Source organism: Hevea brasiliensis, chromosome 15 (genome assembly GCF_030052815.1).
Source record: "Hevea brasiliensis isolate MT/VB/25A 57/8 chromosome 15, ASM3005281v1, whole genome shotgun sequence".
Lineage (NCBI taxonomy): Eukaryota > Viridiplantae > Streptophyta > Magnoliopsida > Malpighiales > Euphorbiaceae > Hevea > Hevea brasiliensis.
The window spans coordinates 58,189,047-58,205,572 of record NC_079507.1 but is presented as its reverse complement, the minus strand read 5'-3'; the positions used below and the strand labels follow the sequence as shown (position 1 = coordinate 58,205,572).

The following is a 16,526-nucleotide window of genomic DNA, read 5'->3' as shown; positions in this document are numbered from 1 at the left end:
TATATATGAAAACAAGGGAGTTATTTATTTTAATTTATGTGATTATTAAATTTTATATATATATATATATTTAATTTTAATTTTAATATATAAAAATAATATAATATTTTAATTTTTTATTAATTATTTTAAATTTTATTTTTATTATTTTTATTTCTTAAATAACTCAATAAAAATTTCATGATAGAAATAATTCATGATAAAAATAATTAATATATATATATAAATAAATATATAAAATTAATATATATTAATATATTATAAATTATTTTATAATAATGACTATTTATTATAATATTAATAAGATAATTATTAAATAATTTATAACTTATATATAATAGAAAATACTATGTAGCAATATTATGAAAAAAAATATCATGTATTAGCCACGTGACAATACTATAAAAAAAGAATTTCATATGTTAGACTCTTTTATTAATTATTTTAAATTTTATTTTATTACTTTTATCTCTTAAATTTTTTAATAAAAATTTTATAACAAAATTAATATATAGATATATATATATATATATATTAAAAGTTATCATATAATAATAGTTATTTATTATAATATTAATAAAATAATTATTAAATAATTTATAATTTATATATAATAAGAGAATATCACGAATTAAACTCTGTCATATATTAATCACGTAATAATATTATAAAAAAATAATATTACGTGGTAGACTTTGAGAAATATTTTTCCACTTTACGAAATAATAATTGATGGATAAGCCCAAAAATTATATGTGAATAATGAATTAATTAGAGAATGATTAATGATAGAAGCGTTAGGTCTTGGAATGAAGCATGTTTTCACGTCAAGAAGCTCACAGTTGTTAATTAATTATGCTGTAGCCTGGTTGGTTCAACACGTTTTCATTGATTTCTAATTCTAATTCTACAGTGTGGTTTTGCTTTTGCACATGCTTAACATGCATCTCACCTTCACATATAGCATATCAAAGTTAATTACTAATTTATTTATTAATCACTTGACTTTATTTATTTTTTATTATTTCTTTGACCTCGAATGGAGAAAAGAAAATCAAAAGAAAAAAAAAGGTCAAAAATACAAATAAGCAGATTTAATAAAACAAACAAAAGGGCAATTTTGGTGGCTGATTGCTTATACGATTCAACATATTTCCTCTTAAAATGGACATAGATGGAGCCACGTGAAAAATTCGGAAAAATTCATTTATATGAATTTGTTACATAAATCTATCTTGAAGAATCAGCCTGGCTTTTTGAGCAACTTATTGGTGCCCACAACGTGCCTTTTATCTCACTTTGCTCCCCCATATATATATATATTATATATATGTATATATATATATATATATATATATATATATATATACACATACATACTTACCAATTCGTTTAGGACTTCTTACAGGCAGTTGTGCTGAGCCTAAAGTGTGATCTCTTTCTGACCCCAACAACCTGCCCTTAAAGAACAAGGGTGTGAGTTTCGTTTGAGGATTAATTTTCGATACCAAATGGAGGAGGAGCACGTCAAGAACAGCAACACACATCGTGGAGATGGAGATGCCGATGTCGGTGGTGTTCCAATTCACAGCCAAGTCATAAAGATCAAGCAAGAATTCGATAAGATCAAGCATCCGTCGCTGAAGCAGACAGAGATGAGACGAGTTATATGCAAGATCACCAGGGATCGCTCGCGTTCGCCTCTGGGTTTAGCCGAGAGACCCATCTCTGTGGGCAACTAAAGGAAGGTTTGCCCAGGATAATATATGAATATCATTTCTGCATAGCAGCAGATGCTTATTAAGTTTAGAGATCTTTTTCTTTGCTGTTATTTCTAGGGATATATTTACCACTTTACCCTTTTTGTTTTGGCTTTTAGTTTATTCCCTGCCTCCAGTTGCTCTGTTTTTGGGATTTACTGAACTTGTATACATCTCTCTTCTTCTTCTTCTTTGTAACAACAACATCCCTATATATATATAATTGTCCATCTTTACAAACCCCTCTTATATATATGTATATATATAAGAGGGGTTTTTTCTTTCCTCCATGTCCAACTATATAAAGAAGGGACTGGAAAAGATATTTTGTAAAGAATATGCCATAAATGAGTCAGCAAATGATTTGGAAAAAGGAGCACTGTACTTGAAACCTGGGCTTCAACACAGAGGATCTCACCAAATTTCTCCTAATAAGAAGAAAACGCCAATCTTTTTGAGCAGAATTCTACTTTCTTTGTGTTTCATCATCAAGACTTGCGTTGCTAGGACTTGGATACGGGTGTTGGACACTGGAAATAGATGACATATGAAAACTTAACGGATTTAACAACGCCAACGATAAATATATGCATATACATCAGCAGAACTGCTACACATGGTGCAGAAACACGAATTCATGCCATTAAAAAATAGTCCCTAGTGATGTCTACCAAAATGCCCTTGTGAGCACGGATAGAATTAAGCCACATATGTCCTCTGCATTTGCTTTGAAATTTCTACTAATATCAACTACATGGCACATTTAGCACGACAACCAGAAAACGCCCATTAATCCCCATGCAATTTCTAGCAATCCAGCCCAACTTCCCTTTCATTTGCGTCGGACAGACTATAATCCCACTTAGTAGTCGACTCTTAGTACACCTTCCAGGTTTTAAGATGCAAGCATAAGAAGAGAATTTAGATAAAAGTTTTTAGCATACTGGAGAGAAGTGGAATAGAGATAAGAATCCATGCAATAAAACTTGATTATAATCTCAAATAGAACAAACACTGACAGAAGAGGCATCGACAATATGCCAAAAATTTGTAAGCAGTAGAGAAATTACGGAGGGATGCAACATAAATGGTGAGATCGTGACTGTAGGACCAAGAATATTGAACAAGTCATACTAAAAAATAGTCCACTTCTATTAGATTTGAGCAGTGGTCATATCCTTTGCCAGCAATGACTTTACCCTTTTAGTGAGATCTCTCATAACGTCTATAATTACAGATTTCTTCTGGATTCTGAATTGGATAGCCAATTCAGTTGAGGTTGAAACACCCTGTTTCAACAGGGATTCATCATCCATTATTTTGGTGGGGAAGTGTCCCAGTGCAATCACACATAGTGCAATAACTGTACGAAAAGCAGCCACTTCATTAGCAATTCCAAGAGGAGCATTAGCTGATAATGATTTGAGAGTGTCCAAATCATGTTTTTGAACTGTTTCCATGTCACTTGTAAGCAGTACTCTGAGGGCGGCCAACAGGCGTCCCTCTATTAGTTCCTGACCTCCCAAGGTTACCTGTTACAAAAAGATAACAAGACAAAAATATGAACATTCAAATTGCTTAAAAAGATCTGCTACAGTATTCAGCGTGATTATGACAGATGGACAACTGGTACCAGCTTAGAGCTCAAGGGGCTTCTTTCACTTGAATTCTAGTTCTAGGTAATATCATTTATTTCTATTTTGTAAATCTAAAGAAGCAAAGGAGACTCATTCCATCATCTTCATGCAGGGTTACAAGCCAGCGAAGGTTTACTTCCTATCAAATACTCTTCCCAGAGATTTATAAGATGAAGAAACAATGACAAGAAAAATATCCAGTCAACAAGCCAAATGCATCCTACCCCACACGCATAACTGGATGATATATAACTTCAGACTTTGACCAAATTCCTAACAATTACTGATAGCAGCTTGAAGATTGCTGATAATGCTATTAAGATGCTTTGAGTTTGAAAGGAAATTGAAAGGCATATAACTTCAGACTTTGACCCAATTCCTAACAATTACTAATAGCGGAATGAAGATTGCTGATAATACTATTAAGATGCTTTGAAGGCAAATAGAAAGAAATAAACACTTCGAGCCAAAAAATAATAAATGAAACCTTGATCCAATTTATTGCTACATAAACAGGGAGGAGGATTAGAGTCCCCATATATTTGTAAAGTGAATGGTTGAAAAGGAAATAAATGGTCCTATTAAAAGGTGCACAAACCTTGAGAACAGGAGCTTCTCCATCCAAATTTAGCTGGGATAGAATTTGTTGTTGCCATGAAGTTGGCGAAGAGAAGTTAGGTGAAGATACCCCAGCAGCAATACTTGCGGCATCAAGAAGAGCTCCATCATATCTGAGCTCAATGCAATCATAAGGGTTTGAAGGTATCACAAATCCATAATCCAATAGGAAAAGATCATTGTTTAAACATCCATAATTAAGTAGTATAGGATTTTCTTGTTTAACTGGTGTCTCTGCCACAACCTGGCATGATAGAGAGTTCATGAGAATTTCAACAGAAAATTTCATAGTGACTACTCTTTAATTCAAAAGAAAATATGATATGTTCAAAAATAGAAGAAGGAAAAAAAATACCTTTATAAGCATTCTTGCGTTCCTTGGATCTTGTTCTTGCAAAATTTGTGCATTTGGATTGAAGCTATGATTGCACATATCAATGAGAGGAAGCATCATGGGGACATCATTATAGGTTCCATTGGGGAGCTTTTTCCCATATAAACGAAATGCCCTAGATGAAACAGCTGACATTGCCCATCCGAGTGAGGATGCATCTACATCTTGGCCTCCATAAGGGTCATCATTTGGTTTCAAATTTTCAATACTGTGTTTGACTTGTTGCTCAAAATCAAGAAGAAACCTACATCTTTTATTTACCTGGTACAGAAAAGGACCTCCTTGTTTGCACTCAAAGCTAAATTGATAAATTTAGAAAGCCAAATGAGGGTGGCTATGTACACACTCCAACTAGCTGAGACAAGAGAATTCATATGCAGGAACACAACGTGGGGCATTTGACCTTATTTCACAACAGAAAAGCCTATATTTGTTCTTTTTTGAATTAGTAATGATGCATCATTTCTTGTTGTCAGACTACATTAACAAATAATGTGATCCATGTAAATTTGTACCTGGCAGGATTTTCTAGTTTACTACATAGCCCTTGACAATTTAGCTCGAAGCAAATATTGGCTTTCCAGCTGGTCAACTGAAATATTGCTGATTGATGGATTGCATACCTATCTTGATAAACGTCAAGAGGAGGAAGCATGCTTAGGGAACTGTTCTTTGTTCCAGGAGAAGAAAGCAGATGCAGCTCAAGAGAGGGTTTTTGAGAGCAATTCCTCTGGTAAGGATTATTGTTCAATGTGGAGTCTACAGATAGACATTTAGTCAATACAAGTTGAAGTGCTTGACGGGAAGGATGCATAGATTTCAGAAGAGGTTTACTTCCCATCCACATGGAAGAAGTAACTGCCTATAATATCTCTATCAGTATGGAGATATCAGTTGCTATTGAGATAATTAATATCATTGGTAATGTAGAACCAATAGGTATTGAGGGGATTTTGAAGAAGAGAAACAAATTCTATAAGCTGAAGGAAACTAATTCCCAGATTTGGGAGAAACAAATTCTCAATTTTTATTGCTCAAATCAATTATCAATTGCATAATAGTTCTGTAAATAAAACATAGAAACCAAGCCCCATTTATAGAGCTAGAAATCCCAATTACATTAAGATTTTAGAACTCTAATTCAACCCCAATTAGGAATACTAAATAAGATAAAATGCTGAAATAAAATCAAATAAATAAACCATTTTCTATAATTTTTCACAAAATAGGCTGTCCTAAAATATCTAGGATTTCCTACACCAATAGGACCTAAAGATATATCAGGAGAGACAATCCAGATCACCTATAGTAGGAGAAAAAAGAAGGTTGAGAGAGCACCAGAAGTCAGCACCTATGAAAATTCCAGAAATTAAGAGGTGGTAGGGATAGGAATAAAAGATTGTATCTTGCAAATCCTTAGGTCTATGATACAGGGTCTTGAGAGTTGAGACCTTGGTGTCATGCAGTATAACTACTTTTTTAATCTTGTCTGTGTGTATTTCTTGTTGATTTGCTTTTGGTCATGATAGGAGGATTCTTATCCTCTACTTTCTAATTCTCTTTTTTTCTACTTTAATAAAATTTCCTTTCTTTTTTTTTTTTCGAAAAAAAAGAAAAAGAAAAGAAAAAATCCAAATACCTGGTGAAGAAGAGGAGCATACTGCAAGTTCTTTATATCCTCTCCGGGGAAAAAGATAGGTACGCTGTACGTTTCAGGGAGATTACTGATATATGGCCACCAAAAGGATCCAACCTTTGCTCTCTCTTGCAGAAGCTTCACACCCAATTTCATTGCCCAAAGTTCCTCTGCCAAATGCTCCCACATGTCCAATTTACTCATATTCAAAAGTGTAAACAGCCTATTTTACAACACATGAAGTTACCAACCTACATTGAGCAAATAAAACCTACAAGATTTTTGTAGCATATGGAAGTCGGATTTCAAAGCATCACAATTCCAAAGACTCATATAATACTTTCCATAAGAAAAAATGATAACTATTTAGCAATTATTTTAGCATGTTAAAACAAGTTCAGATGAAAAAAAAATACACAAAAGACCATTCACAGCTCATCTACTCATTTAACCATTATGAAACTTGAAGATGCTATTATGAACTTGAGATATAAGTATACAAACTCATGAAACTGTAAAATAAATCAGAAAGCCAAAAAATGCGAGGTCAGATTTCTTGGAAATCAGTATTTTATCTTTATAAGATCTTATCACTTTGAGAAGGTTATTGCTATGCATACTAAGCCTCAAGGAGACAATGACTATCCATTATAATTGTTTATTGAGCTCAGAATATGGACATAGAACCCACGGTTCTGTGCCACTTAAGATTCTAGTGCTATGGCCACAGGGAAAACGCCCTTAGTCAATCAACAGGAGCTTATTCTTAAAGAATACAGTAATGGAGCAGCTTATTATATAACCTACACGTTTACCATCATAGAAGCAACTTAAGCATTGCTATGCTATTGGAAAACATAACGAACTTGAACAGAGTTATGAAGCAAGAGATAATTGAATGACATAGAACCCACATTTGCACGTTGTGATACCTGAGGACAAGAATTTGTGAATTTATATTTTTATTAAACAAATATGCCAATCAAAGATTCAATCTTCACTGCAGAATTAAAGAAAAAGGTGCACCGTGAAATAAATTGATAATCACTTATCGAAATTATAACTAGGCAAAGTTGTTTCAATAACAACTCAAAAGCAACTCCACACGAACGATTTACGTGGAATCAAAAAAAGACAATTAAAACAGAAACAACATCGCAAAACAAACTAAAATACATACCAGGAACTTTTTGAGCCAAATTAATCAACACAGAAGTAGCCCCATCTGCATTCTCGTACTCAAGAGGCCCAAATTTCAAGGGTATGTGATCAGGTAGAACAATAAGCTCAGACCCCTTTGGAATTGCTTGAGTGGCAATTAAACCGAAACCGTTGTTCCCGTCTTGAAATATCTTCACCGCCTGGTGCACGAACCCACCTTCACGCCTGACCCATTTAATGAGGTCTGGTGGGTGAGGAACCAGGCGCGTAGGATAAGAAGTAGTAACCATAGCGGCGCATGTAAGCGGACGGCAGTGGTTTAGAGAAGCCATTACCATCTTAGAGGCAGCCATGGTTGAACGCTAGTGCAGGCGCTGGCTTGTGCCCAGAAATTTGTGAATTTTGCTAGATTCGAGCTTTTTCTTAGTCGGGCCAGCAATGGGCACAACCTGTTACTGTAGAAAAGCCCACAATGATTTCAGCAGCGGTTGATTTTTTTTTTTTTTTTAAGTGCTGCATTAAGGTTTTAAGATTAAGGTCTCTTCGGCAACCTTTTTAAGGTAATTTTTAGTTAAAATATTTTTTTTATTTATATTATTCAGTATTATTTGGTAAATATTATTTGTTTTATTTATATTATTTGATTCTATTTGATGGTATAATATTTATATTAATGATTAGAGAAAATGATTTATAAAAATTTATATCTTAATTTTTAAAAATTATAGTATTTTTTATTAGATCAACTCAAATCTCAATCAGATGGATAAGGCATGCTAATTTTTTTTTTTTTTTATTATTATTGACTTGGATCAGACTTGACTTTAAAATTTTATAATCTTAAAAATAATTTTAATAATATTAAATTAAAAATGATTGATTATTTTGAAATTTCTTAATAACAAATCTTAAAGGCAAATCCCATTTCAAAATCATAATTAAGCAGAATGGGGATAGCGATTAGCAGTCATTTTCATGTTAAACTATACTTCAACGCAAAATTTCTCTTCTCCTATACTCGAGTTACAAGTATATGATTTTTAAAATATTTTAATTGAATTTAATTTTTATTAAATAATATTTAAACATAAGAGGAAAGTCAAATTAAAATTAAATATAATGATATTCTATTTAAATATCTTATGAAACAAATCAAGTATGTAAATTTTTTAACTCAAGCTTATTTGAGTTAATTGTAACTTTAATTAAAGATTAATAGATAGGTTTGCCTTATTTTTAAAATATTATCAAATTAAGATCAAACATAAAAAAAAATTAAGTTAAATTTAAAATATTTAATTATTTAATGAAAAATATCGAAACAATTGATAACATTACCGTGGAAATTAATGAGTAAAATGAGCCAATAAATTTATATAAAAATTAGTCTTTTAACATATAATTAACTCTAGCTCTCTAATTTTTAATTAATAAATTATTATATTTCAAATTAATATCACCATAAAAATAAATTTACTATAAAGTTTGTATTTTGAATGGAGTTTAGAAGAGATAAAATTAATACAAAACTAGTTATTTTATCTGTATATTCTATATATTATTTATTATTTTAATAATATAAATTTAATATTTTTTATATTTTATATTTTTATAATTATATTATAAAATTTTATTAATAATAAAATTTTATTAATAATAAAATTTTTAATTAATTATAATTTTATTTTAAGTGTGAATAAATAAATAATTTAATTAATATTTTATTTTTCAGATTTTTATATTTTTTAGACATTAAATAATTTCAAACTCTAAATCTTTTATTGAAAATTTATTTTTTAAGCACAAAATATATATATATCAAACATAAATATCAAAATTTTGAAAAAAAAAATTAAAAATATAATTATATAAAAATAATTAAATTACTAAAATCAGTGAGTAAAAAGAAAGATTTTTCAATAAGAACTATATTCAATATCCAATAGCATTGAGAAATAAATTTATTTTTTAAAATTAATAAATTTTATTAAAATTTAAAATTTAATAAATAATAAATTATTTGTATTTTTAAATTAGTTCATATATATATATTATTGGATAAAAAATAAAATCAATATTCAATATCTTTTTTTAATATGAATATTTAAAAATTAGAAGGATAAACTATTTCAAAAGAATTTTAAATAATCATTATCTTTATATTTTTATTTACATATTAATTAATTAATATCTTTTATCACATAACATATTAATCAATATTTTTTATCAAGTGACATTTTTTATCTATTAGCTTATACCAATCAGTAGAAGATAATGACAATTAGCTGATAAATGGTATATTTTTAAATTAATTACTTAAAATAATAACATTCATTTATAAGTTTATGTGTATTCTTCAACTTTAACATATATTAATGTCAAAATTTTGATTTTTTTAAATAAGATTTTTAATTTTTAAATTTAATAAAAATTTAATAAATTAAAATAATAATTATATACTAGATAGTGAAAATTATTCATTTCTATTTCTTACCATAAATATAATATATTTTAAAATTAATAAATAATATAAAAAAAATGTGCTATCCTGTTACATCTTAAAGTCAATAAAATAATTTTTAAAATTATTTATCTTTAATTTAAAATTTAAAAATAATCATTTCTTTTCTTTTTTTAATACTATCACATAACCACAAATAAAATAAAATAAACTAAAAAGGTAAGCACCTGAAAATCGGATCTACATCATAGATACGATCAAGATTGGCACTACCCAAGGGGGAAAGAAATACAGATTGGTTAGTTAAAAAAATAATTCCTTAACTATATCTATTAAGACTTTGGTACCATATTAAATGAATTCCTTAATTATTAAAAGAAATGGAGCAAAGACCTTCTTCATCACCACGAAGAACACGTAATTAGTCAACCGTGTTGAGTGTGTGCACCGTGTTATTGGAAGTTTTAACCCATTTCTCAAGTTTTCCATATAACAAACAAACCAAAAAAAAAAAAATTGTTCTTTAATTCTGAATTTCTATTTTTATTTCTATCAACTCCTCCTTTCTTATCCTGATAATAAGATGTTCCAACCAAAACTCTACAATTTATACCAGGAACCTTGTGAGAATTTAATCATGGGGGCTTATGGGAAATACTATAAATGGAAAAAAAAACAACAGGTAACTAAAATACAGTTTGAAATATAACCTCAAAAAAAGAAAATTAATATAATTAATGGTTAAGCATTCATTAGCCCAACCTGCAATTGAAGTGGATGTTCTTCAACAAATCAGATCACAATTCACAAGCATTTCTTCATGAAATTTGACGGGAAGAAGAAGATAAAGAAATTAAAAGTTCATAATACAAAATTAATATTAAGCAATTGTATTGTATCAAATTAATATTCACAGAGTTTCCAATCAAAATCAAGCCAAGAAACAAAAATAACAAGACAAATGGGAAAAAGGAACCTATGAGATCTCTGAAACGAGACAGACACAACCCAGAACCACATCTGATGCCGCTGCAACTATCAGCACCTTGATTCATCCGTGACCGTTAATGGAGTCCCATCTAATACCCACCGTCATCATGACCTTGAACTCCTCAAAATCGATCATCCCATCGCCGTCACTATCAACCCCACTAATCATCTTCTTGCACTCTGCAATAGAGCAGGGCTCGCCGAGGCTTCCCATCACTTTATGCAGCTCCTCAGCAGAAATCGACCCATTTCCATCAATGTCATAAACAGAGAAAGCGTCCTTCAAATTCTCCAGAACATCATCGGTATCCATCCCTTGTGTGTTCATCTCCACGAACTCCTGAAAATCGATGAACCCATCTCCATCTGCGTCGAATTCCGTAATCATCTTCTGCAGTTCCTCCTCGTTGGCCTGGTGGCCAAGGCTAGACATAATGGAGCCAAGCTCAGAGGAAGAGATCTTCCCATCTCCATTTACATCGAATTTCTTGAAAACTTGTCGGAGTTCTTCAAGCTGGGGTTTGAATTTGAGGGACTGAGATCTCGATCTGGTCAATGGTGCGACACCGATAGGTGGATCGCCGGAAGAATCAGCTGATTTCTTGGATTTCTTGCGGTGGAAAAGCGCTTTAAAGCCCATAACTAGAGGTGGGTTTCCAAAAAATAAAGTACAGTTTCCCTGGAAAATGGGAATATCCGTGCGTTGAGAAGGGAATGGAAAATTTATCTGTTCTTTGATGGAAATTGCTGTTCTGGATACTAAATTTGGAGGTTGCAGATTGAGAAAGTTTAGGTATGATTGCACCACAAATATATTCGAAGGGTGAAAAATCTATTGGGTTTGGGCTGGTTCCAACGTGTTCTTGTTGAATTCTTCATTCCCATTTGGAAGGTGTTGGAATTATAGTGCTTCCACGTTACTTCTCTACTATGAAATTAATAATACATCCTTTCCAAATTCTAAGAATTTAGAAGTCTTTTAACTCTACAATTTCATCCCATATCAAATTCCCTTTTCATGTTTTCATTTGAAGTCTTTGTATGTTAAATAAAATTAATAATGACAGATTACAATGATGGGCCCATAGAATAATGTGAATAGAGCATGTGAAAATATAGCAAAAATACTGTTGGACTTATTCATAATTAAATACAATGAGTTTTGATCTCCTTTCACTACGTATGACAAAGGCCAAAATAGAGGAAAGGGAGGAGAAATTTGGGGGAAAAAAAAACCTCATATTAACCGGCTTATGTAGCCCATGGACCACAATCCTCTGATGAGGCCCTAGATGGGCCTAACCGAGAAAGGGAAAATTTAGGCGCAAGCAAGGCAAGCATGTTTTGTAAACCAAATGGACTTTGATTTGGTTGGCATGGTAATGCATCTACTGCTTGGGCTTGGTTTAAGCAGTGTCCCACTTCTTTTCTTAGGGCCTTATTCAGTATTCACATATTCAGCAAGAGAGCAGCATTAATAACCACTACCAAAATAATATATGATTTTTATATTGATAAGAAATATTAATTTTATCTTAATAACCAAAAAAATTCTAATTTTTATAGGCGAAAGTAAGTTTTTTAAATATATATATATATATATATATATATATATATATTTGCAAAACCAGATTGTATATTTTCCATGAAGTCATAAGGCTAGAAGGTCAAAGTAACGGGGACAGATTTCCATCTCTTTGACTATTTATGGAATAGTACTATTTTTAACCTTTTTACACTGACTTTTCAATATTCAATAATTAATATAATATCCAGATATTTGCAAGGAAGAAAGAAGAGTGATGAAATCAGTTCAAAAAGAAGATGAAGAACAAGAAGAAGAAGAAGCGATGAAATAAACCATCAAACCATTTTGATAATAAGTCTCCAGTTTCCCATGTTGATCTAAGATATGTTTTAGTACAATCTTCTTTCAACACAAGAATATGATCAAACTTATACACTTGAGCTTGCAGAGCTAGCAGTCTCGTTTCAGATTTGATAAATGGCAGAAACTTTTTTTTTCTTTTTGCAAGGATCCCAAGAAAGGCCTAAACCGTGTTTTGCTGGCTGACTGGCCGGCTATTATGGCTGTTGAGTGTTGAGTTGAGATTAATAATGATAATGTAATAAAGAAGAAATGGTTTAATGCTGACAAATAACTATTGGACAATTGTGTTGACTTTCAATGGGATTCTCACAGGACTCAACAGTAGGCCTCCACATGATTGATTGCTCTCCGAGTCTCAAATGGGCGACCCCATTGGCACCATTATCTCCACGTCCACCCATCATTCAAAACACCTTCAACATCTTCCCAAAGCCACCACCACTCTCTTCTCCACTTCAAGGGACTCGTTTTCACATCTGGCCCTCTCTTTATCCGTATTCAGGAAGAAGAAGAAACTGTCTTTTAGCAGAAAGTGAGAATCTTTAAGGACGAAAAACTTTTTTTTTTTTTATAGAGAGGATTATAAAGGTTGAGTCTTTTACAGCTGGTCCTTTTCTTCATTGAAGGAGAAATTAACCTATGTCCCTTCCTTTCTTCTTCTCCTTTTTCTTTTTTCTAGAAACAGAGATCTGAGTGACCTTATGATGGAGCCAAAATCACTGTGCTTCATAACCTACCAATCTTTTTTCTTGGCCGTGCGATCAGGAGACCTTAACTCTCTGCAAGAGATTGTGGAGAAGCTGACAAAAGATGAGCCATCTGATGGGTCCTCTCCGGTGTCTGATCTAATGGCTACGCAAACTGATGCAGGGGAGACTGCGTTGTATATAGCTGCAGATAATAATTTGGATGAGGTTTTTAGCTATTTGATCAACTTTTATGATGTGGAAGCTGTCAAGATCAGGGCCAAGTCTGGCTTGGATGCCTTCCATGTTGCAGCTAAGAAGGGTCATTTGGGTATGATTCTGATTCTTTGGCTGCTTATCGGCTTCGGCATTTAATTTGATTTTGCTTGTTTATTGGTTCTTTTTCTATTTTTTCTTTTTATGATCTGAGTTTGGAATTAATTTAATTCTTCATTTTTTTGGGTGTGATTACACTTGCTAGTACTCTGATGACGAGGGAAGCTGGGGCTTGAGCCATCAATCCAAACTGCATACTCTCTTGTTATTATAGGGACAATTGTTTCCCTGTAATAGAGAGGTGTTTATGACTTGATTTGTTTCTTGGTTTTATTAAGCATGTGTGAGGGAGAGGCTAGAAAATAGCAAGTCATCTGGTTAACTCATTTAAAGTGGAAGTTTTGACTTATTATGCGTATTGGAAGTTAAAGATCATGCTGGTAGAAATTGACTTTTTTTCAAGTTTCAGGGCTTTCAAGAGAAACTCTGTTCTCTGCAGGCAAATACTGCATTTATTTGCATAATAATCCTAGAGGGTTTATGTGATTTTAGTCATCAGAGTTGAGTTTCATTCCTATTGAAACACTTGCACATTTTAGAGTATTTATCTTCTAACAATGTTTATTGTTCAACAAGCCATTTAATTTGGTATATTATTGGCTGTTGCTTTCAGGTATTGTTAAAAAGCTTTTGAGCATTTGGCCTGAGCTTTGCAAGTTCTGTGACTCCTCAAATACTAGCCCCCTTTACTCAGCAGCTGTTCAAGATCATTTGGATGTGGTGAATGCTATCTTGGATGCTGATGTCAGCTCAGTCAGGATAGTGAGGAAAAATGGGAAAACGGCATTGCACACAACTGCTAGGTATGGCCTTGTTCGAATTGTAAAATTATTAATAGACCGTGATCCAGATATTGTATGCATCAAAGATAAGAAAGGCCAAACTGCGCTCCACATGGCTGTAAAGGGTCAGAGCACTGCTGTAGTGGAGGCCATATTATCGGCTGATTCCTCAATACTGAATGAGCGTGACAAGAAGGGTAACAGGGCAGTGCATATAGCCACAAGGAAATCTCGTCCACTGGTAAGTTGTTTATTTGAATTTCGAATTATGTCATACTGGTTTTGTCATTAACTATTTAACTTCTCTTCATTAGTTATCACCCTCACATGCAGAATACAGTTACAAAAGTATTTTATTAATGAGGTGGATCATGTGCTAGTAGCAACAGTCGACTGCTACTTGTCAAAGTAAAACTTTTAATTGCATATCACAGGATAGCTTATTGCTGCTGCTGTATTTCCTTCTTCAGCTGTTACCTGAATTTAAGACTAATTCTATTTCATTATTGTGTATATGAATATGATTCTAGGCTCACATATGCAGATCAGACAAATTAAGACCTTGATTAGCTAAACAAGATGTAACAATAAAGAACATTTATAAACAATCATCAACATTCACTCAGCCCAATTTAAATTGACAATCTTCATGTTACTCAGAAAACCCTAGCTAAAACTGAGTTTTCTATTATGCAAAAGGATATTCTACCTTTCAAACCTGCAACTCTAAACCTAACATTAATTCACAATATTAATAAAATGGCCTCTTTATCACTTGGTCTAGCAGCGTGAATGTAATTTTTGTTCCTCCAGCCATATACTGTACTTATATTCTTTTCTCAATTTTCAGATTGTAAGCCTTCTGCTAAGCTACGTATATGTTGATGTCAATGCCATCAATAATCAGCGTGAAACTGCAATGGATTTGGCTGATAAACTCCAATATGGAGAACCAGCATTGGAAATCAAGGAAGCTCTCACAGAGGCTGGTGCCAAGCATGCTAGGTATGTTGGACAAGTGGATGAAGCAATGGAGCTTAAGAGGACTGTGAGTGATATAAAGCATGAGGTGCACTCACAACTCATACAAAATGAAAAAACTAACAGAAGAGTTTCTGGTATTGCAAAAGAACTAAGGAAACTTCACAGAGAGGCTGTCCAAAATACCACCAACTCTGTAACTGTTGTTGCTGTTCTTTTTGCTTCTATTGCCTTCTTGGCTATATTCAACTTGCCTGGGCAATATATAACAGATGGAAGTGAAGCAGGGAAGGCTAAGATAGCTGATAATGTTGGTTTCCAAGTTTTTTGCCTTCTAAATGCAACATCTCTATTCATATCTCTAGCCGTTGTCGTGGTCCAGATCACCTTGGTGGCGTGGGACACTACAGCTCAGAAACAGGTTGTATCAGTTGTTAACAAACTGATGTGGGCTGCCTGTGCTTGCACGTGTGGGTCTTTTCTTTCTGTGGCTTTTGTGATAGTGGGAAAAGGCAGTTCGTGGATGGCTATAACAATAACCTTAATGGGGGCACCAATTCTTGTTGGGACACTTGCAAGTATGGGCTACTTTGTTTTCCGACAACATTTTGGAGTTTTTAAAGATTCCCAGAGACGCATAAAAAGGGCCAGTGGAAGTAAGTCTTTCTCATGGTCTCTGTACTCGGCAAACATATCAGATATTGAAGACTACAACTCTGATATGGAGAAGATATATGCTTTGTGAACACTGCATTAGACTCTCCTATTATGATCTCTTTGCTGTTGATATTCGCAATCAACTATGCTTTTTCCCAGCCAAAGAAGAAGGGAAAAAAAAAAAAAAAACTGTTGATGGTTGGTTGCATTTCTGGATTTTAGGGCTTGGCGTGCGAGAGTTGGCTAATTTTCTTCTGTATTGTAGTTGTTTACAGAAGATTATTGAGGAATGTATAATTTTGTATATGGTAGTTCTTGTAACTTGATCTCCTATGCATGAAGTGGTTCTCGTTGTTCATAGCAATAATTTGCATAGGAGAAAGAACTGTTAGTAGTATGCCCTAGAGCATATCATTTAGTATGTATCTGTACATATTTTTATTAATAAAGGCATTTTCACTTTTCCATTTACATAATATATTTATGTGTAATAGAAAAAGTCTATTGATATTTTGTTAGAAATATTATTCTTAAGT

At 32.5% G+C, this 16,526-nt stretch overlaps 4 protein-coding genes across 4 annotated transcripts; 2 read left to right on the top strand and 2 right to left on the bottom strand.

Moving 5' to 3' along the window:
• Positions 1-1,352: 1,352 nt before the first annotated feature.
• LOC110672356 (uncharacterized) lies at positions 1,353-1,950 on the top strand. Its single transcript, XM_021835119.2, has one exon. It carries the CDS (start codon positions 1,512-1,514, stop codon positions 1,740-1,742), a length of 231 nt encoding a protein of 76 aa, XP_021690811.1. The 5' UTR covers positions 1,353-1,511; the 3' UTR covers positions 1,743-1,950.
• Positions 1,951-2,731: 781 nt separating this feature from the next.
• On the bottom strand, positions 2,732-7,612 carry LOC110672355 (uncharacterized). The gene is made up of 5 exons (XM_058136407.1): positions 7,226-7,612; positions 6,049-6,215; positions 4,371-4,670; positions 3,996-4,259; positions 2,732-3,292 (listed from the first exon to the last, which is right to left on the bottom strand). The coding sequence occupies exons 1-5, from the start codon at positions 7,557-7,559 to the stop codon at positions 2,915-2,917; spliced, it is 1,443 nt and encodes a 480-aa protein (XP_057992390.1). The 5' UTR covers positions 7,560-7,612; the 3' UTR covers positions 2,732-2,914.
• Positions 7,613-10,512: 2,900 nt separating this feature from the next.
• LOC110672383 (probable calcium-binding protein CML25) lies at positions 10,513-11,679 on the bottom strand. Its single transcript, XM_021835152.2, has one exon. It carries the CDS (start codon positions 11,295-11,297, stop codon positions 10,719-10,721), a length of 579 nt encoding a protein of 192 aa, XP_021690844.1. The 5' UTR covers positions 11,298-11,679; the 3' UTR covers positions 10,513-10,718.
• Positions 11,680-12,892: 1,213 nt separating this feature from the next.
• LOC110672349 (ankyrin repeat-containing protein At2g01680) lies at positions 12,893-16,466 on the top strand. Its single transcript, XM_021835106.2, has 4 exons — positions 12,893-13,080; positions 13,228-13,565; positions 14,184-14,593; positions 15,203-16,466. Exons 1-4 carry the CDS (start codon positions 12,908-12,910, stop codon positions 16,076-16,078), a joined length of 1,797 nt encoding a protein of 598 aa, XP_021690798.2. The 5' UTR covers positions 12,893-12,907; the 3' UTR covers positions 16,079-16,466.
• Positions 16,467-16,526: the final 60 nt, after the last annotated feature.